At 47.2% G+C, this 21,857-nt stretch overlaps 1 protein-coding gene across 1 annotated transcript in view; it reads right to left on the minus strand.

Annotated features, from left to right (window-relative positions):
- Positions 1 to 21,857, minus strand: part of EP400 (E1A binding protein p400) — a 115,885-nt gene that overhangs the window by 20,616 nt on the left and 73,412 nt on the right. The window contains exons 35-48 of the mRNA XM_060250300.1: positions 16,987 to 17,070; positions 16,002 to 16,136; positions 15,865 to 15,909; positions 15,603 to 15,756; positions 12,823 to 13,064; positions 11,499 to 11,672; positions 11,012 to 11,059; positions 10,552 to 10,587; positions 7,768 to 7,904; positions 6,918 to 6,974; positions 6,034 to 6,112; positions 4,880 to 5,077; positions 1,859 to 1,904; positions 1,645 to 1,754 (exon numbers count right to left, since the gene is read on the minus strand). Of these exons, the coding sequence (XP_060106283.1) occupies positions 1,645 to 1,754; positions 1,859 to 1,904; positions 4,880 to 5,077; positions 6,034 to 6,112; positions 6,918 to 6,974; positions 7,768 to 7,904; positions 10,552 to 10,587; positions 11,012 to 11,059; positions 11,499 to 11,672; positions 12,823 to 13,064; positions 15,603 to 15,756; positions 15,865 to 15,909; positions 16,002 to 16,136; positions 16,987 to 17,070 (1,545 nt within the window). The remainder of the gene's footprint in view (positions 1 to 1,644; positions 1,755 to 1,858; positions 1,905 to 4,879; positions 5,078 to 6,033; positions 6,113 to 6,917; positions 6,975 to 7,767; positions 7,905 to 10,551; positions 10,588 to 11,011; positions 11,060 to 11,498; positions 11,673 to 12,822; positions 13,065 to 15,602; positions 15,757 to 15,864; positions 15,910 to 16,001; positions 16,137 to 16,986; positions 17,071 to 21,857) is intronic.

The raw sequence follows: 21,857 nt of genomic DNA on the forward strand, positions 1-21,857 counted from the left end.
GCTTGTGTATGTGTGTATTTTAATGCCCCATTTTTATTAAAGATAAAAAGTCACGCCCTGACTCCAGAAAGAAACTATTATGCGAATGACCGTGCTATACACTGCTAAATTATGTCCCAATAAACTTATTTCTGAGCCTGTTGTTACAAACAATCCCATAATGCTCCCCGGCATTTATTGGGTTAGTGTGAGGAGGCGGCACTAGGTCATGGAGCCCGACATGTGTGACATAACTCAACATCTTCAGTGGAGTCCCAATGCTGTAATTAATACTGACCAAACACCAACGGAATATGCAGCCAAATACTAAACAGGAGTCTACTTATTCCTTAAAAACTCTGGACATCCTTGAACATATGAAGCTGCCTTATACTGAATCAGACCCTTGGTCCATCAAAGTCAGTATTGTCTTCTCAGACTGGCCGCGGCTCTCCCGGGTCTCAAGCTGAGGTTTTTTCACACCTACTTGTCTGGACCCTTTTTTGGAGATGCCAGGGATTGAACCTGGGGCCTTCTGCTTCCCAAGCAGATGGTCTACCACTGAGCCACCGTCCCTCCCCGTAATCCTGTTCACGTACATGCATTATTTCACAGAGCCTTCGCTGCTGCAAGCATATGTGTACCTCCTCTTTGGCCAACACGGGGCTTCTATATCCCCTGCTGGGCTCTACTGATTTGCATCACACCTTCCCTATGAACAAGAAGGCAAGGATACCAGCCTTCTCACTGCACGGACCCCTGGCCAGAATTGGCCAGCCTTGCACCAGCTCCTGCTTGGACCCAAACCAGAAAGCGGAGCCCTGGCCAGAAGCTGTGCACAGAAACTTCAAGGAAAGGATAGGCAAGATCCAGGTTTGCTTACAAGGAGATTTTAATAAAGCATCAAACTTAACAGAAATAGCAGGCTAACTTCAACCTGCCGGCCTCAAACATACAGAGTGAAGGCAGCCTGAAACCTGAGAAGACATGTGTAGCTAAAACTAAACCTCTTATATTGCTGGCTACAAGTCAAGGATAGCATCAACAAAGCTACATCCCAGACAATGAAAAAAAGCCAAGCTTTATCTGGCACCTGGTACTCAGTGGTGGAGGAAAACAAGTCAGGTTTCTAAATAAGAACTCGGGAGAGTGTGAATCGAAGCATTCCCTTGGGAGCAGCCTGTTGGCCAGCCTCTCAGGCGACTAGAAGGCAGGGACTAACAGAACTCCAAAGCAGGGTTACAGAGCCTATACAGTGTCACCAGTTCTCCTCCTCGACTATCATGTCTTTACAGAGGCACAAACACATCACAGATTCTTTGCATGAAGCAGCCATTTGCCAACACAGGTTCTCCCCCCCCCCCCAAAAAAAAAGAATCCGGAATTTGCTTTACTTTTACAAGGAGACACAACCGCCCCCAATTCAACAGCTACGTGACTGAAGGAGTGCCCCATTTTATGCTGTTAGCCGCCTTGAGTCTGTACAGAATGGGCGGAATATAAATATAACGTAAATAAATACATTCATACATAAATTTTCAGTACGTGATTCTGTCCCTGTCTGTAGCTCTTGCGTACCCACCCCCAAATTCTTTAAAGGGTCTCCATCTGCCACGGACCTAACTCCACCCTGAAATGACACTTGGCACATTTCGAGATACTCACTGCCAACGTCCCAGGGATTACAGGCGATGCCAGCCGTTTGTTGATCGGCTGAAAGGTCGCTGCAGGGGCTCCGGGCACGGTGTTCACAATCACGTTTCCACTCACAGTAGCTGAAAGCAAAGCCAACGTCACTCGGGGACCACAACACAAACGAGCATCCCGGGTTTCATTTTCTCGTCATCCACCGGGCTCCGTTTTACCAGGTACCACTTACCGGTCTGTATGCTTGTGCCAGTCACTGATGTTTTCATTGTACCAGCCTGGTTTAAAAAAAACAAACTCAAATGAGAAACTGAATTGATACTGTCCGACTTGCCTCAGCCAGGGACAGGGCCTTTTCAGCCCTGGCCCCTGCTTGGTGGAATCAGCTCCCTGTGGGGACCCGGGCCCTACCTGAGCCTGCAAGTCGGAGCTGTTCCCCCGGGCTTATGGCTGAGGCAGCGGACGTCCCATTAGTCCATCAATTGGCCTCCCTTGTGGTGACCTTGTGCTCTACTGCAGTGCTTTCTTACTACTGCTACCATAGTTTAATATGGGCCTATAACTGTTTACCTTGTATGATGTGCTCTTCCCGCCAGTGGTGCCCTTTATTTACTGTTTTATTGTTTTACTTGTTTAATTTTAATGTAGTTTTTTAACTCTGATCTGTAGGTTTTTATTGGTTACTATTGTATTGCATGTCGTGATCCGACCTGAGCCCCTTTATGGGAAAGGGCGGGATATAAGCTTACTAAATAAATAAATAAATAAAATCCACAAAACTATATAATCCCAAGTGCTCGTTCATAAAGCACCCTTATGGTAAGCAGCAGAAGCCCCCTCCCCTCTGTGAACTCAGATGGGCAGTATTTAAAGCATGCCTGTCTATGTGGCATTTGTGGTAAGGAAATAATGTAAGGCGGATTAGAGCTGCGAGACACAGAGCTCAGCCGTCAAGATCCCTTGCCATTGCTATTTTGTATGCCTGCTTTGTCTAGAAGAAAATGAAAGTTAAGCACCCCACAAGGGAGGCCAGTTCACACCTTCCCAGCTTGGCCTTCAAGGTTATTGCAGTCTGTTATCTCATGGTGATTTCATATGTTGCATTGTAGTGCGAGAACCAAAACGTTGGGGCTTTGCTTTTGAATTAATCTCGCGCCTAACACAGAAGGCACACTTGTAACAGTTATGGGGAGGGACAGTGGCTCAGTGGTAGAGCATCTGCTTGGTAAGCAGAAGGTCCCAGGTTCAATTCCAGGCATCTCCAACTAAAAAGTGTCCAGGCAAATACACTTGAAAAACCTCAACTTGAGACCCTGGAGAGCCGGCTGCCAGTCTGAGTAGACAATACTGACTTTGATGGACCAAGGGTCTGATTCAGTAGAAGGCAGCTTCATATGTTCATATGATGAATGTATATATATATCTAACACACCTGCAACTGTACCCCAGTTCTGACACTGGCTCGACTAGAATCACAAGTTCTGTCTTACAATAAACACTAATCCTGAATACATGGAGAGTCATTATTATTGAAGGTAGTTCCCAGACCTCACACCAACACCGTTTCCAGGGTTCATCCGCCAGCCAGACGAACTCAGAACAAGCATAGCACTGAGGCTATATCCTCTCCCCAAAGGTATGCTGCATCTGAACTTTGAGGTTCCTTCAGTCATCATGGCTAACAGTGATGTTGTAGGTATTTGCAAATGAACAGAAACAAGCCACAAAAATATTCAGAACCCTATGGAGAAAGACTGAAGAGCCCAATGGGAACTTTTCATTCCTTGGAAAAGGAGGCTAGAGGTTTGTAAAATTATACATGGGATGGAAAGAAATGGATAAAGAACACTTCTTCTCCTTCCCCGTAATACTAGGATTTGGGGGCACCCACCAATGAAGCTGATGGGCAATAGGTTCAGGACAGGCAAATGGAAAAGCTTCTTTACTCAATGAATAATTTATCTGCAGAACTCACAGCCAGTGGCTGTCCTGATGGCTACAAGCCTAGTTTTTTTTTTTTACAGGGGGTTATGACAAATGCAAGGAGAGCAGGTTGACTGACGGCTGCTAGCTGTGGTGAGTAAAGGAAACCCCCAAACACAGAGGCAGCAAACCTCTGAATACCAGAGCTAGGAGAGAGCATCGGGGGAAGTCTTTCGGCCTCTGTGTCCTGGTTTCTTGACTCTCCAGGGCAACTGGTTGGTTATTGTGTGAAGCTCTGTGCAGGGCTATATGGACCACTGGTCTGATTGTTCAGGGCACTTCTTATGTTCTTAGGTCACAGTGCTTCTTATTCATCTGCTGCCCTGTACTTTCTTAAAGGCAGTCCCACCCCCTTCCAAATTCTGTACATCTTCCCTTCTTGGGCACGTACGGAAGAGTCCGTTCCAGATTAGGAGAAATTCCAAGGAAATGATAAGCAAGATCCAGGGTTGCTTACAAGGAGATTTTCAATAAAGCATCAAACTTCTAGAAAATGCAGGCTAAGCTTCCATAAACTGAACCTCGAGCACACACACACACAGCAAAGCTTGCCAAAATCCAAGACCACTTACATACGCGTGTGTGTATTATATATGTGTGTGTGTGTGGGTGTGTGTATATATATATATGTATATATATGTGTGTGTGTGTATTGATTGATTGATTGTGTGTGTGTGTGTGTATATAAATTTTTGAAAGAACAGTAAAATAATACAAAGAAAACACAGAAAGGAAAGCAAGGGGGATTGCCTAAGATATTATATCATGTATAACCAAATATAAAAACAGAATCATATTTCTCCCCAACATCCCCTTTGTTACACTCGGGGGGGAGGGTTGTAGCAGGATCTCCTTTGCATATTAGGCCACACACCCCTGATGCAGCCAATCCTCCAAGAGCTTATAGGACTCTTCTTACAGGACCTACCGTAAGTTCCAGGAGGATTGGCTACATCCGGGGTGTGTGGCCTAATATGCAAAGGCATTCCTGTTACCAAAAAAAGCGCCCTGGTTACACTGAAATTTCTTTGGGGACTTTTGCCTATAGCATATGAACATATGAAGCTGCCTTATACTGAACCAGACCCTTGGTCCATCAAAGCCAGTATTGTCTTCTCAAACTGGCAGCGGCTCTCCAGGGTCTCAAGCTGAGGTTTTTCACACCTATTTGCCTGGACCCTAAATAACGATATTTACTTCCGATGGACACGTTTAGATCTATGACATACATCCATTCCCAAGGCCCCCCCATTCCCACAGTGTGCCTTACCAGTACTGCAGTGTTGGCCGCCGTGGTAGCAGATGTCTGCACCACAGCCTGGGGCTGCTGGACCGCTTGGGCTTGAGCCTGGGGCTGAGGCTGGGCCTGCTGGACAGCTCCTTGCTGGGCTTGTTGCTGGCCAGCTTGCTGCTGCTGCTGCTGCTGCGGACCCGCTTGCTGTTGTGCCCTCTGCTGCTCAGCCAGAGCCTGGGCAATGAAAAGGGCAAGGAGGCCAGGTGATGCAGGATGCTCCACTCAAACAAATGGCTGTTTATCTTCTATACCAAAACCCTCAAGAAGGTTATCCCCCCCCCCCCCCGCCCGGGACACGGGATTATGTTTTAACCACCGAGAGATGCATGAAAAAGGTATTCTAAAAGCATTTTCACACATGCTGAATGCTGCTCTTTCAATCCACTTTCACTTTAAATCCACATTCACTTTCAATCCAGGGGCTATTAGCCACAGGATATCAACGGAACTCTCTGTCTGGGGCAGTGATGCGCTGTATTATTGGTGCTGGGGAGGGGGAGCAACAGTGGGAGGACTTCTAGTGTCCTGGCCCCACCGATGGACCTCCTGATGGCAACTGGTTTGTTTTGTTTTGGGCCACTGTGTGACATGGATTGTTGGACTGGGTGGGCCACTGGCCTGATCCAATATGGCTTCTCTTATGTTCTCTTAAGTGGTACTTACTGAGTGAAATGTGTACTGTGTGAAAGACCATTGCAGTCGATTGCTAAAGTGCATTCAAAGTAGACTGAAAGTGCATTACTAAGCAAGCCGTGGACAAATCTTCTTGGGCTCCAGGAGCCAACCCAAATATTCAGGAGAAAGACTCATTTTTTAGCCTTTGGAGTATTGTGTTTCAATGATCACCTTTTTCTAATTATTGCTGCCACAAAACCTCATGAAATGGGTCCAGACGAGACTAGGCCCGGGAATGTCTGAGCCAGCCATCTAAGATGGCGGCTGAGCACGTGTCTCTCCTGTTTCCTGCGGAAGAGGAAAGCATTTGGGGTGGCAAAATGGTTAAAACTGCACTGCCCGTCTCTTGCACTTCCCAAAAAGACCAACAACGATGCTGCCGAGTTCTAATCATGGATTGGCCAGTGTCTTGTCCGGTTTTAAGCTAGGCAAAGTCAGCCCCTCACCCGGCCTACCTTTTTCTCCTTGGCGATACGCTCTGCTCGGAGAGATGCCACTTGAATGGGAGGCAAGGGCTTATCGTAGTTGATTCCGCTGAAAAGAAAGCGGAACAATTAGCTTAAAAAATCTGGGACATTTTAATAATGGAGAAAATCACAGCACACCTTTCCTTGTCTGACATTTATCCCAAGGTCACATCAAAGAAAAATGGCTTCCGTTTCCGGAATATGCTGAATCTAAAAACATCTTAACCTAACCTATTAACACAACTTACCTTCAGTTTCTCTCACTATAATTCTTTCTAACTTATGCTATCCCCTCTTTCTCTTTTCATTTAAATATTCCCTTTCGTTTGGCTTGGGATGGAGCAAGGCATTATTAGCTTAAGAGTCAAAAATTCTAGCCCAATTGTCAGTTAATTTATTCTTAATAAGATATTTATTCATTTGTCTATTGATCGACGAACTGGACGTTGTCTTAAATGCTAAATAAGATGTTCTACAATGTTGTATATACCAAAGTAATTCATGCATTTTTGTTATATATATATATATAGAATTAATCTGCTTGATACCACTTCATCCAACAAAGTTCTGCATAACTTGGAATTTTTAAAATAAACATCATATGATAAAAAGCTGGGAGAGCAAAACTGCATGCATTCAATCTCGGTTCTATTTCCACCACCACCCCCAAAATGTCCAGAGTCCCAAAACCCAGGGAAGGAAAAACAGGTTGCTTACCTGTAACTGATGATCTTCGAGTGGTCATCTGTGCAGTCACACACACCGGTCTTGCCGCAGGCAACGAATTGCCTGCGACAAGGCCCATGTGTGGGACTGCACAGAGACCACGATGAAGATCTAACGGTGATCCTGCCCCAGTGAGAGCTGCCTACCTCTCTGCCAGCACAGATGTGTGCTTGGGATTCTTCTGGAAGGGATTCATACCGAGCCTGAAACAAAGCCCAGAAAATATTGTTACAAGGCGAACATTTGGAACATCCTCTGCGATTGGCAAGACTGGAGTCCGGTAGGACCTTAATAGCCCCACAAGATTCCCAAGGCATGAGGATGTGAGAGACCAAGCTCCCTCTGTCAGACACCTTTATGACAAAGAACCTCACAATAGCACTCTTCTGAAGGAAGGGACCATGGCATGCACAAAGGGCACAGCACAGTCGTGCTCCTGAGTACAACAAATCTGTTGGCTGGGAAACACATGCACACGGGAAACGTTCTGTAAGATGTGTGACTGGAGCGTGCTAGAGTTTCTGGGAAGCTTTTTCCATCCACATCCTACTATCGCCACCGAAGGGCTAATGTGCACACAGCAAATTTCAGTATTGGAGGGAGGAAGGCCAAGATAGTCCCAAGAGAATTTTCCTTGAACACACACGAGAGTTTGGCAAAGCAAGCTATTCCTCCCCAAGGGAGGAGGCCTCAACCAATGGAGAAAATAGAGGTTTTGCTCTAGCTCCTGTGCGACTGAGCAAGCCTTGCAAAGCAAGCTGTGATGCAGAAGGAAGCAAGAGAGAGGGAGAAGGAAGCAGATGACAGCCAGTTGCTCGGGGGGGCCTGATAGGAGCCTTCTGGGGACCTGATGTTTGACACCCCTGGTCCAGACCGCCCCCAAACACGCTACTGCAGAAACTAATTCAAGGACAAATGACGGCTCTTGCCTGCTACCGACCCGGAGGGCGCCGTTTGTGCTTCAAAGCGTTCACGCGGGAAAGAGTACACACTTACAGCGGCTTGATTGGGGGGCTTCGCTTCCCAGCGATCATTTTCATAATCTCAAAGTGATTCGTGTACAGCTGGGTGTGCGTCGCGCCCTCGTCCTGGGCGTACAGCTGACTGGTTCGAAGCGGGCGGCTGTTCTTTGTCTAAAGGTGAAGCACAACAAGGCGCTTTATGTGGAGCAACGAGGGGGAAAGGGAGAAAAAACACAAACACACACACAAGCTGGTGCTCCTGCCTTCACATAGGAGAATTCCTAATCTGTCACATGTGCAAAGGCTAAGAATGGGTCAGAAAGAGACTGTGGACGCGTACTCCTTTGGGGATCCTGGGACAGAGTGCCTATGCAGCAGCGTTCCCAATCTCTTAAGAGATGGTTTAGATAAGGGAGAAGTGAGCCACAGACCTGTGTGCTCTACTCCACCCCCCGCCCCCCACAATACCTCCTGTGAAAATTCATCCTCTCATTACTTTAAGCCAATCGTACTGCAGCACTGCACTGGTCAAGACAAGCTGCAAACCAGTTTGAAGCAGATTTGCAAACTCTTATTTAAAACTTAATGTCGGCGTTGACTGATATCAGGGCAGCCGTATCCGGGGCTACTTCTGAAGAGGGGGCAGGAGACACAAATTTTTAAAGGGAGGGGGAGGAGGAAAAGAACAGTAGCCCTCACCCCCCCCCCACCCGGCTCCTGATCTCCACAGAGTCAGTAGGATCTGGGAGACCCTGGTTCAAATCTCTACTTTGTCATGGCGGCTTGAGGGATGACCTGGGCCCAGTCACAGAAACTCAGGTGAACCTCTCTCACAGGGTTGCCATGAGACAAAATGGAGGAGAACCATGTAAGGTTATTTCAGAAGAATCACAGAGCTGGAAGGGACCTCTAGTCCAACCCTCTACACACTGCAGGAAATTCACCAATAATTCCGCCCCCAACGCACTCCCAGTGAGCCCTGCTCCGTGCCCAGGAGATGGAGGGGGGAGGAGAAGAAAACCCCTCCAGGATCCCTGGCCACATTGGCCTGGAGAAAAATTGCTGCCTGACCACAAAGCGGTGATCAGATAGATGAAGAAGAAGATATTGGATTTATATCCCGCCCTCCACTCCGAAGAGTCTCAGAGCGGCTGACAATCTCCTTTCCCTTCCTCCCCCACAACAGACACCCTGTGAGGTGGGGGGGGGGGCTGGAGAGGGCTCTCACAGCAGCTGCCCTTTCAAGGACAACCTCTGCCAGAGCTATGGCTGACCCAAGGCCATGCTAGCAGGTGCAAGTGGAGGAGCGGGGAATCAAACCCGGTTCTCCCAGATAAGAGTCCGCATACTTAACCATTACATCAAACTGGCTCTCCCCTAGCATTTCCCTGGGTGTGCAAGAAAGGGCCACGAGAGCAAAGCACCGACGCAACCCTTCCTGCTGCCCTCCTTCCCATGATCGGCCTAAGCCCACAGAATCAATGTTGCTGCCAGATGGCCATCTAGCCTCTGCTAAAAACTCCAAACGACAGCCCACCACCTCCCGAGGAAGCCTGTTCTACTGAGGAACCGTTCTGTCAGGAAGTTCTTCCTGACGTTTAGACAAAAACTCCTTTAATTTCAATCCATTGGTTCTGGTCTGACCTTCCGGGGCAACAGAAAACAATGGTGAAAGATCACCCTAAGGGGTTAAGAGATTGGGAAATGTTACAGCCAGCACCAGGCCTCCATGTTGCCAATCTAAACAGGACTGACATCACAGCGCATACAGGAATTAATCTGTAATCTCGTTACGAACAGAATTTGAAGGGAGAGATACCTGAGAAAGCGTCTGCACCTTTTCCAGGTGTTCTAGCTGTGGTGGGAATGGATCCTCAGATCTCAATCCAAGATATGGCGGTGCTGTTGCCTCACACCATTATCAGCCAGATGCTGCCTGGCGACACTAAAAGCCAGAGGTGGAATTCTAACAGGAGCTCCTTTGCATATTTGGCCACTCCCCCCCAATGTAGCCAATCCTCCTGGAGCTTACAAAAAAGAGCCTTGTGAGCTCTTGGAGGATTGGCTACATCAGCGGTGTGTGGCCTAATATGCAAAGGAGCTCCTGCTAGAATTCCACCCCTGCTAATAGCCCCATGGGTTATGAGCACACTGGGTGCACTTCACTGACTCTACTTATCTCCCTAGTCTTCCAAAAGGGCTCAGAGCAGATGAACTGGGGAGCTATACTAAGCACTCAGAGGAAGAAGCAGGAGGGCTATGTCAACTTTTACAGGCCAACGAACAAAGAGGCAACTCTCAAAAGGATGCTAAAACAGAACTGGGCTTCACTGTTCATTTCTTTGGGAGACCAAAATAAATTCCTGGCATAAGGGGACAGAAGGAGAGTGTTCGCCTCCGATGAAGGACTATGAGAAACTGAAAATGCACATGGCAAGACAATAACTGGGGTGAGGTGGAGGAGATGTTTCGCACCCAAAAGACTGCCTTTTCAATTTCCCCTGGTCTCCTCCGTACAAGGCCTGGTCCAAAATCATGGACTAGGTGAGTCTAAAGGCATACATGCTCACCACTAGCATGACCTCCCAACAAACATAAGTTAACCTGCAACACCCACCCCCCCCAGGACTTTCCGCTAAAGGTATTTTGCTGATCTGGAAAAAAAAAGCTATGCAGGAGCAACTCCCAGCTGGCCCCACCCCTTCACTCACAGTGAGGTCCTAAAGAATGCTCTTTAGATAAACATAGATTATTTTAAACACTATCACTACTTTGAAACTACGTTTCTGGCAGCTGAAAATTGGGGGTGATACATTACCTGATGGGGCGTTGCAGGGGTTAATTCATTAAACGTCTGCAAAGCAATCAGATTTCAAAATGAAAAGTAAAAAAATGCTAGCAACAGAATGTTTAGGACAAAAAAAGAGAAAATACTAATTGAAATAATCATGCGGAATGAGGTGGCATTTTTTGGAGGTGGACAGACACTGCTTTTTTTCCCCCTTTTTTTGAGGAATTCAAACTGGCTAAAGCGGCTCCTTGTGAGAATCGCGCTTTCAATTGACAACTTTTTTTTTTTTCCCGAGACAAGGACGCCTGGCGCCATGCTCTACTGCGCCGACGCAAAAGGAACGCGAAGGCTTTTAAGGCTGCCAATGTCAGCATTCGAATCGGGACTCAAAAGACAAATCCGTCTCCTTTCTCCTTGTGTCCACCTCTGATGATGCTTAAAAGGTACCAGACTGTCTGCATCAGAACAACAATTTATAAGTGCACACCTTATAAATGCTTTTTGTCTTCTTCTTAGGGTTCGCTTCATACATAAGCTGTAAAATAAGAAGCAAAGTTTGACTTTCTGCGATGGTTTCGGGGGGGGCAGATCAGTGACACAAAAAGGACGTCTCTATCAGAGCCGGCGTGGAACGGAGGGGGCGAGGCCAAAAGCCCAGGAGATTGGGGCAGTCACACCCCTGATCGTAGAAATTAAAAAAAAAGAAGCATGCTGAAGGCCTTGGATAAGCCACCATGTCTCAATTCCCCATCTGTAAAAATGGGTATATCGGTGCCCTACCTCACAGGGGTTCGGAAGGGCTCTTAAGCACGTTGGACATTTTTTAAAAATGAGTGTGCCACATAAAACATTATTTTTAAAAAAGGAGGGTTTTATTTTAAAAAAATCAAACAGGTTTTTTTAATACGACTAGCTTGCATCGTTTATGCCCAAACAGGGTGCAAAGAAAGATGCGCCGTTTGGGTGACACCCACCTTCCCTTCCTCTCTCGGAATGACGACGTTCTCGTAGCGGCTGCGGCACTGTTTTGGGGAGCGGTACACGCGGCTGCAGGAGTTCACCACGTCGCAGACGAGGTCCCAGTTGGGCGTGTGAGCGGGGGACACGATGGCAAGGTTGAGAGGGAGCTCCAGCAGCTGTTTGACTGCCTGGAAATCAGAGAAGAGGTGGGGGAGGGGGAGAACAGAAGACGGCAGAGAGATAAGCTATCGGCAAGATCATCCGTTTCTTCAGTACTGAACTTCGTTGAACGCCTTAGATCATTGTTTCCCAACCTGTGGGTCGGGACCCAAAAGTGGGTCACCAAGCTTCTGAAAGTGGGTTGTGAGCCAGCCCTCGCTAATGGCCACTTCTGCCCTTCCCATTAAACATAAGAACTCTCTCTTGAATTTTGGAAACCAAGACCTGACCCTAGAAGCTGTATCTTCCATCCCATACATTAGTTGGTATTTTCTTTCCTTCACTGCATCTGCATGTAGCTCGAGTAAAGTATGTCCTGATGGTTGCTAGACTGAGTTTCTTAAAACTTTGGGGAGGATTCGAGAGAGAGTAATGGAGAAGGAGAGGGTGGTCAAAGGCTGGAGTCTAGTCTCTGTATTCAAAGGCTATGTATGTCAGCATGCCACTTGTTTGGGGGTTCACAATGGGGGCAGCTACACCTTTTGTGTGATGTTTTGGTTAGCCACTGTAGAAAACGGGGTGCTAATATAGATGGGTGTCAAGGTCATCGTTTGCCTAGGCCACCCCAAAAACCTTGGGCCTTCCTTGGATGGGTCGCCCTACCAAGCAATTTTGGCCCAGTGGGTCACCATAACAGAAAGACTGGAAACCACTGCCTCATAGAAAAGCAGCAAAATGGGGCTGCTGGTGGATGAGGTAGAGATCCTGCTTCCCAGGGTTCGTGTGTGTGCGTGTGCACGCGGCCGGGGGGGGGGGGGAAGAGAAGATTCTCCAGATAAGCAGAAAAAATATTCTCCCTCTTCATGCACTGTCAGGACTGAGCATGCCCCGTTTTTCTCAGATTGCCAATTACATTCTTATAAAGGGAACAGGTAGAATAGAACTGCTTGGGAGGCCACTGTCCTAAGAGAGGAGGACTGCGGTCAATTGGCCAGGGCTTTTTTTTTGTAGCAGGAACTCCTTTGCATATTAGGCCACACCTCCCTGATGTAGCCAGTGTTCTTGGAGCTGCACTAAGAGCCCTGTAAGCTCTTGAAGGATTGGCTACATCAGGGAGGTGTGGCCTAATATGCAAAGGAGTTCCTGCTACAAAAAAAAAGCCCTGTTAATCCATCTTACCTGGAGCAGGGCCCAGTCTTCACTGATGAGCCATTCGGGATTGTCTTGGCCAGCCTCCGTGGCCGGCTTCACGAGAGTGGGCAAGGGCTTGGCGAACTGCGTCTGCTGTTTCAGGAGGATGTTCTTCTTCTGCTCTTTCCCCTCCCGCCGCATCTTCAGCATCCCCGGAGTCGCCCGGTCGAAAAGCGAGCGGGGTGGGATGACCGTCTCTCCGTGGCGCTGCTTCTTCTTCCTCCCTGCAGCTGGAAGAGGAATGCCAGGTTCAGGGACGGGGATCGAAAAGGGCAATGGGTATGGCAAGTGCCCAAAGAATGAAACGGTTCAGAGGCTAAAGGTTGTGTCGTGGTCTGTCTTGGACATCTCATGACGCAGCAGCACACCTCAACGGCCTCAGCTGCACACTGGACCGGAGTGAAGTACCAGGACTGGGTTTCTATCCTGACTGAGTTATCAATTTCAGGGTTTTTAGCAAGCACTGACTGTACTGCGCTGGGCAATTCTCAGGGCTCTTTTTCTAGCAAGCTCCTCCACATGTTAGGCCATACCCCCTGATGTAGCCAATCCTCCAAGAACTTAGAGGGCTCTTAGTACAGGGCCTACTGTAAGTTCCAGGAGGACTGGCTGCATCAGGGGGGCGTGGCCTAATATGCCGATGAGCTCCTGCTAGAACAAGAGCCCTAGAATTCCTGTGAATTAAAGGTGAATCCTCCATAAGCTTGGTAGTTCCATTGCCCACCCATGAACATGTCTGCATCTCAACAGAGGTGAGAAACCATGCTTGTGTGCTATGGGTTCCCACAAAAAATGAACCATCAAGGCTCTCTCTACCTCTCAGTTCCCGTTTCTGACCCAAATAGCCCAGGCTAGGCCGATCTCATCAGATCTCAGAAGCTACTCAGGGTCAGCCTTGGCTAGTGTTTGGAGGGGCGACCTCCAAGGAATACCAGGGTCATGATCAATGCTCCCCCTAAGCTACAGAGTCTTGTGAGCCAAAAATTCTACTTCGTGAGCTACTGGCATTAAAGTTGTCAGCAACTGCATAAATTAGCGTGCTCTGGGGTCATTCTTCCTGAGCTAAGACAAAAATGTGTGAACTGGAGGCTAAAAATCTGTGAGCTAGCTCACGCTAACTCAGTTTAGAGGGAACACTGGTCATGATGTATAGGCAGGCGATGGCAAACCACCTCTGAGATGTCTCTTGCATTAAAAACAAGCCTAGCTCGACACCTAGTGGTGCATTGTACTAAAAGAGCTAGAACTTCTGGCTGCCAGGCAATCTTAGGATCTCTTGGCTATACTATGCACAATGCCATATGATAACAACAGTTCCCATGTCTAAAATGGGAGGAAGGGCGGGGAAAAGAGCTAACCGCATAGGAATGTTATCAAAAAACAAAGACTCTGCAATTTGGGTTCTTATACGATTGGGACAACACAAGGCAAAAACTGAGATTTCACACATGGAGCAAAGTCTTGGTCTACCAAGGTTAATCTTGTTTGCTCAGATGGGCAGGGCTGCCCAGTGGCTCAGGTGTGTGCCTTTCACATTGACTATTACTTAATCTGATCTTGTGCAGATGATATGGACTGAACCAGGGACCCTTCTGGTACACAAAGCAGATACTCTTAAAAGTTGAGCCGCAGCAGTGCTTTGACAAACAAATCAAGCTGGGAAAATGGTAATGCCGGGTAGGTGATAATATAACACTAAAATCATATTTGGCTGACATTTGGAGCCGCCTCTCCGGAGCTGGATCTTATTTTGTTTTGCTGAACGTATCGGTTTTCTGACATCTTTGATGCTCATGGTGCTTCACCACCTGAATTACGTACTCCCCCACTAAGGACTGATGTATTTGATTTGCTACCCTTATTCACCTCTTCAGTATTTACGAGAGGCTCCCTAGAGGTCTCACGTCCTGTCATTAACTGAGTTAAAACTTGCTTAGCTTAACAATGAGACCACATCAGCTGAAGAGATCTTTCTGTACATCTTACATTAGTCGGCACTGAATAAAGGGATTTTCTTGCTTTACATAAGAACATAAGAGAAGCCATGTTGGATCAGGCCAAAGACCCATCCCATCCAACGCTCTGTATCACACAGTGGTCAAAAAAACCCCATGCCATCAGGAAGTCCACCAGTGGGGCCAGGACACTAGAAGCCCTCCCACTGTGCTCCCCCCAAGCACCAAGAATACAGAGCATCACTGCCCCAGACAGAGAGTTCCAACAATACACTGTGGCTAATAGCCACTGATGGACCTCTGCTCCATATGCAGATCCAATCCCCTCTTGAAGCTGGCTATGCTTGTAGCTTTCTTTCTTTGTAACTTGCAAATGGGCAATTTTTAAGCAATTAATCACACTAACCCCAAATCAATGGCAGCTGTCAACATATATGAAGCTGCCTTATACTCGATCAGACCCTTGGTCCATCAAAGTCAGTATTGTCTTCTCAGACTGGCAGTGGCTCTCCAGGGTCTCAAGCTGAGGATTTTCACACCTATTTGCCTGGACCCTTTTTTTGGAGATGCCAGGGATTGAACCTGGGACCTTCTGTTTCCCAAGCAGATGCTCTACCACTGAGCCACCGTTCCTCCCAACATTTCACAGACTGTCAAAATAAATCCACTGTACTCTGTGATTGATCCCAAAGCCAAATTGTCAGCTTTGCTTTCTACTGGGGGGGGGGGGGGAAACACTTTTATTCCTGACTGGGTAAGGAAAAGCTCAGCGCCTTTCTATCAGCACAGATCCCCAACCAACCAAGTATTTACCGGATGGATCCGTTTTGTGGCGTTTGCGCTCCTTCCGAATGTACACGGGCGGGAGTTTGGATTCTGGGATCGGGGTAGTCTCGTACATCAGACACATGACAGAGTCGATGTAAATGTCGTTGTCGTCTTGAGGTGGAGTGGGGGGAGTCCAAAGCTGCACAGAGTATCACGAGAGAGTTTTTTTTATCCTTGCCCGCTTACTGATCTTTTTCTCCCAAAGTTAAAAAGAAAACAAAACAAAACCAGAAACTTTTTGACTTACTGGCATGATTTCTGTTTGTCCATCTGGGCCTTCGTAGATATATTCCTTCATGGGGAGAAAAAGAGACCACAGCGTTAGTGGACAGGACTCATTTTAAGAGCCACTGATCCACGTGAAAGCAGACAGGTGGGCGTTACCTTGCTGTAGGCGTCCTCCCGAGTGTAAGTGAGGAGTTCTTCCTCATCCTCACCCAACAGCATCCGCTCTTCGTGCTCTTTCAGCTCCTTCAGATGATGGGCCTCCCATGCCTTTTTCGCAGTTCTTGCTTCCACCTACACAATGATACGACGGCATTGAAGTCAACCGTGCGCAGAGGAGCACTCAAGACTCCCACCAAACTAAAACTGTCTTATGACTCTAGACTGGGGGAGGCCAAACTGTGGCTTAGGAGCCACATGTGGCTCTTTCACACATATTGTGTGGCCCTTGAAGCCCCCACCGCCCTGTCGCCCTACGTGGAGAAAGCATTTGTCTCTTTAAATCACTGCTCCAAGTCGAGCCGACCGATGGCTTGGAGAAGGCATGTAAAGTTAAAGGTTGCTTTCTTTCCACCTCTCACTCCCTTCTCCGATCTATTTCCTTCCTGCTTTGACGTTCACGTCTTGTGGCTATCAAACATCTGATGTTTGTTCTGTGCAGCTCTTACATTAAGCAAGTTTGGTCACCCCTTGCTCTAGAATGATTTTTCTGGGGACAAAATCTTTCACAGTCTCCCACCCCACCCTCCACCTAAAGGGCCTGATGAGGGCAGCGTATGCTCCTGGTGGACAGGAATGCTGAAGGAAGGTAAGCATCGCTTAAAAGGGAGGAAGGAACAGAAGGGGATGAGAATAGTGCTTGGTCAGGCCTTTAAAGGGTATTCTCATGAAAGTATGGTTCGGAGGGGCCCTGACCTGACCTGGATAGCCCAGGAAAGCCCAATCTCATCAGACCTTGGAAGCTTAAGCAGAGATAATTCTGGCAAGTACTTGGATGGGACACCTCCAGAGAATACCAGGGTTGGGAGGCAGAGGCAGGTTTTATTCAGCCACATCTCTGAATACCTTCCATGCCCCCAGTATGGTGCTGGGGGAGGGATTTCCCAGTTATTTACTTCCCCCCTCTGAACTCTTGCGATTATACCTGATTGTCTTTTGTTTCGCCGTCATCTGTGGAAATATGGAACAACTCCAGATAATTCAAGGCATACTTTTCGATTGGGGTGAGCTAAAAGAAGAAGCAGAGAAGTAACTGCCCAGCCGACAGCATGCAGAGAGACTGCAGCAGAAAACTACCATTTTTAAAAATTAAGAAGTGCCTCTCCAGACTCTCCAGTATTTAAGAAGCGCCTCTACAGTACATAAAGGAGCAACGGAGAGTCAGAAGGCATCATCTTGTTCTGCCAGGATGTACACAGGAATAATAGCCTTGCTACGCAATCTAAATATGAACAGCTCATTCTGGGACTGAACACAATCACCTCATTTGACTTCTATGGATGCCCTCTGGGAAGGGATCGCTGCTAAAACCACCCCGCACGTCTCAAAAAGGAAGATGATCTCAGGAAAAGGTCAGAGAGAGAGCACGGTATCTCTCCCATTTGTTTTCTGTGCTTCCAAGACAGACAATGTCTATTTGTTACTCTTCTAACCAGAACATCCATGTTCAGAGGCAATGTAGCTCTGCTCACGACCTGAGTTCAATCCCGGCAGAAGCTGGGTTCAGGTAGCCGGCTCGAGGTTGACTTAGCCTTCCATCCTTCCGAGATGGGTAAAATGAGTAGCCAGCTTGCTGGGGGGAAAGTGTAGATGACTGGGGAAGGCGATGGCAAACCACCCCGTAAAAAGTCTGCTGTGAAAACGCTGTGAAAGCAACATCATCCCAGAGTCGGAAATGACTGGTGCTTGCACAGAGGATTACCTTTACCTTTTTATCCCTGAACATTAGTTGTGGGGAGGCAATGAGAGAGCCTTGCTAGAGAAGAAGAAGAAGTTGATGATATTGGATTTATATCCCGCCCTCCACTCCGAAGAGTCTCAGAGCGGCTCACAATCTCCTTTACCTTCCTCCCCCACGACAGACACCCTGTGAGGTGGGTGGGGCTGGAGAGGGCTCTCACAGCAGCTGCCCTTTCAAGGACAACCTCTGCCAGAGCTACGGCTGACCCAAGGCCATTCCAGCAGCTGCAAGCAGAGGAGTGGGGGAATCAAACCCAGTTCTCCCAGATAAGAGTCCGCACACTTAACCACTACACCAAACTGGCTCTCTAGAGGGCTTGAAAGGCCACTGCGGGACACAGGATGCTGGACTAAATGGACCACCCGACTGATCCAGTAGGACTCATGACATGTCTACCTTTAAGTATGCTGTCATCTCACCTTTCTTTTGAGGAGATGAGGGCCCCATAAGCGGTGTCTTCCCTTTACCTTTTTACCTTCCTTAGTGACCTCCGTGGTGTTCTTGCACACCACAAAATACCTCCTGGCAATGAAGCCAAAGCCTTTACCACTAGCTCACCTAAGAACGTCTGGTAACTGAGGGGAAGGCTTTTAGTTCTAAGCAAACCTGGTTCCTCAAAATCGTAAGAGGTCGTGTGAGTCCCTCAGCTGGCAGAAAAGGCCTGTCACAACAGCCTTGCAGCAGACGAAGATCGGGGTCAAAGGCAAGGGTGATACTTTAAAAAAAAAACACCTAACACTACGTAATGATCTAAACAATTTAAAAGGATCAGTGCCCTCCGTCTGACGTTTTATCGTTTATAAGAAAGAGTCCAGAGATGTGCTTGTGATGGGACCCGCACTGAAATCTTATGCAGAGTTACTCCACTGTAAGACCGCTGATTCCGACAGAAAAAACTTTGCGAAGGACTGCACTGTTAGTCACAGCTAGCACTGCTCTTTTAATTACAAATGCTTTTTTTATTATGCCACTTTCCACGGCTTGCAGATTACGGCCTTCATCAAAATTAGTATTGCTTGGTTACGGGAAAACACGATGGAGGGTTTTTACGAGAGCCAGGTGCAAATTATTTGTTAATGTTTGATGAGCCCTGGATACAGGGCAGCGAATGAAAATAACCGCAAACCTGTAGAAAGCCTCTGCTGCGGTCGTTTTTTTAGTTCCCTGCTTATTTTACAACACAATAAGCCCATCTCCACTGACTGCTTTTATGAAGCATAAAGGGTGTGGGGAATTTTCCCAACTCTCAAAGATCATGCACAACTCCCACCGCTTCCATGCTGACTTCAGACAGCGGTTTGAAAAGAATCGTGCACACTGTGAAGAAAGCAGAGAACTTTTTGTCTTTCTCCCCGAGTACCAGAACTTGAGATCACTCAGCAAGTAGATTCTCAACAGATAAAAGGAAGTCCTGCTTCCTCACCTGGAACAATTAACTTAGAGAACACATATATACGGGTTGCTGCCTTATACTGAAATAGACCCTTGGTCCATCGAAGTCAGTCTTGCAGTTGTGGACAAGTTTACTTCAGGACTTGTCCTGATTACAAGTTTACAAATTGTTACAAGTTTACATCAGGACCGCACAAAGTAGGCATCCAGACAAGAATAAAAGAAGAAGAAGAAGAAGATATTGGATTTATATCCCGCCCTCCACTCCGAAGAGTCTCAGAGCTGCTCACAATCTCCTTTACCTCCCTCCCCCACAACAGACACCCTGTGAGGTGGGTGGGGCTGGAGAGGGCTCTCACAGCAGCTGCCCTTTCAAGAACAACCTCTGCCAGAGCTATGGATGACCCAAGGCCATTCCAGCAGCTGCAAGTGGAGGAGTGGGGAATCAAATTCTGTTCTCCCAGATAAGAGAGCTATGGCTGACCCAAGGCCATTCCAGCAGCTGCAAGTGGAGGAGTGGGGAATCAAACCCGGTTCTCCCAGATAAGAGAGCTATGGCTGACCCAAGGCCATGCTAGCAGATGCAAGTGGAGGAGTGGGGAATCAAACCCAGTTCTCCCAGATAAGAGTCGGCACACTTAACCACTACACCAAACTGGCTCTCCAAGAACATGAAAGACACTGCGGATTTGGCCAACCTGAAAAAATCAGCAGTGGCTGAACATAGCCTAACTCAAACAGGACACAGTATCTTATTCCAAGACACTGTGATGCTGGACAACACATCCAATTACCATGTTAGATTACACAGAGAGGTCACTGAAATCCATAAACATAAACAATTTCAGCAGGAAGGAAGGAAATTTAAAAATGAATAGGGCATGGGCTCCAGTCCTGAAAAACACAAAATGCCTTACAGCTTACAACAGCACTACAGGAATCCGCAACTGTTAAGATCCCCTGGTTTGAATACTTACAAATCTGCCACTTCCTTAACAGCTCTTTCTCAAAATTGGCTACCACTAGGCCCAAAACGGACTTTGAATATCTGATTTCTCACCCCTCTTTAAATTCCAAGGGCCTTATTTCTAAAATCTATCGCATTCTACTACAGCAGGTCTGTAGCAGTCTACCATCCTACTGCGAAAAATGGCACAAAGAATTCAAACTCACACTTACCAACACACAATGGGAAGCCATATGGGAATCAGAAGTCTGCAAGACCAAATCAATAGCAATTTTTCAACAGAACTACAAAATTATGTCAAGATGGTACCGCACTCCCTCTCACTTCGCCAGCATCGACACTAACTATTCCCCACTTTGTTGGCGCAATTGTGGCATGCAAGCTTCATCACTACACTGTTGGTGGGACTGCCCAATTGTCAACTCTTTTTGGCAAAAGGTTATTACCCAGGTAGAAAACATTTCCGGAACTACAATCCCAAGACAAGTAGAGATCATCATTCTAAATGATTGGCATTCTGTAAAGGCTACAAGATCTAAACTATCCCTTATTATCTCGCTTATAACTGCAGTCAAAAATATAATAGCCCTGAATTGGAAATCTAAGCTCAATTTGTCCATAGATAATTGGATCCTCAAAATTTGGGACTTCATCACGATGGAGAAAATCACAGCCGACATTGACACCATAGACCCGATAAAGGCAGCTAACGATTTCTATGCAAAGTGGTATCCAATTCTGGATAGGATAGAGGTTGACACCACTCTTTCTTCTTCACTTAACCAACGGGTTATCCACAAGAGTATTCTTTTCTCATGATCACTCTATAGCTGTATAACTTTATTTTATATAACGGTATGTATGTGGAATGAAAATCAAGGCATTACTGTATCAATGTTATTCTCTGTTTACAAACATTATATTTAAAATAAAAATTGTTTGGGGAAACAGCACTACAGGTAAGATTAGAATTTCAATAGTCAATCCATATGCAAAAGAAGCCCTTCAGGTAGGCTCCTCCATTAGCATGTCACAGCCCAGAAAGCTCCCACAAGATAATGACTCAGCCCTACCCCACTTTCCCCGAGGAGATATAAATTCTCCTCAATTTGACCCAGAGAGAACTCCAGTTTTCTGAGTTACACCTCCGAGGATGCCAGTCACAGCTGCTGGCGAAACATCAGATCTCACAGTGCCAAGACCACAGCCACACAGCCCAGAAAATCTACAACAACCAATCAGTTTTGTCTACTCAGACTGGCAGCAGCTCTCCAGGGTATCTCAGGGAAAGGTCTTTCACCTCATCTGCTGCCAGATCCTTTAACCGGAGATGCTGGGGATTGAACCTGAGACCTTCTGCAGGCCAAGCAGATGGTCTCCCATTGAGCCACAGCCCCTCCATCACAAAGTGGTAGATGACAACTAGCTTCTAAAAGCGGACTAGAGAAATCTATGGAGGACCCATTCGGAGGGGGGGGAACAGTATTGCTCCGAAGCAGCAGAACACGGCAAGAGTCCAGAGGCACCTTGAAGACCAACAAAGTTTAATTCTGGGTTATATAAGTTTTCACGTGCATGCACGCTTCTTCAGAACATGACCATCAACGGAACCCCACTATCCAGAGGCAGTGCATCCACAAATAACAGCGAGTGGCGTCAATGACAGAGGAATGCTGTTCTGTCCCGGGCTTGTGGG

The sequence above is a fragment of the Heteronotia binoei genome, chromosome 11 (assembly GCF_032191835.1).
Source record: "Heteronotia binoei isolate CCM8104 ecotype False Entrance Well chromosome 11, APGP_CSIRO_Hbin_v1, whole genome shotgun sequence".
Classification (NCBI taxonomy): Eukaryota; Metazoa; Chordata; class Lepidosauria; order Squamata; family Gekkonidae; genus Heteronotia; species Heteronotia binoei.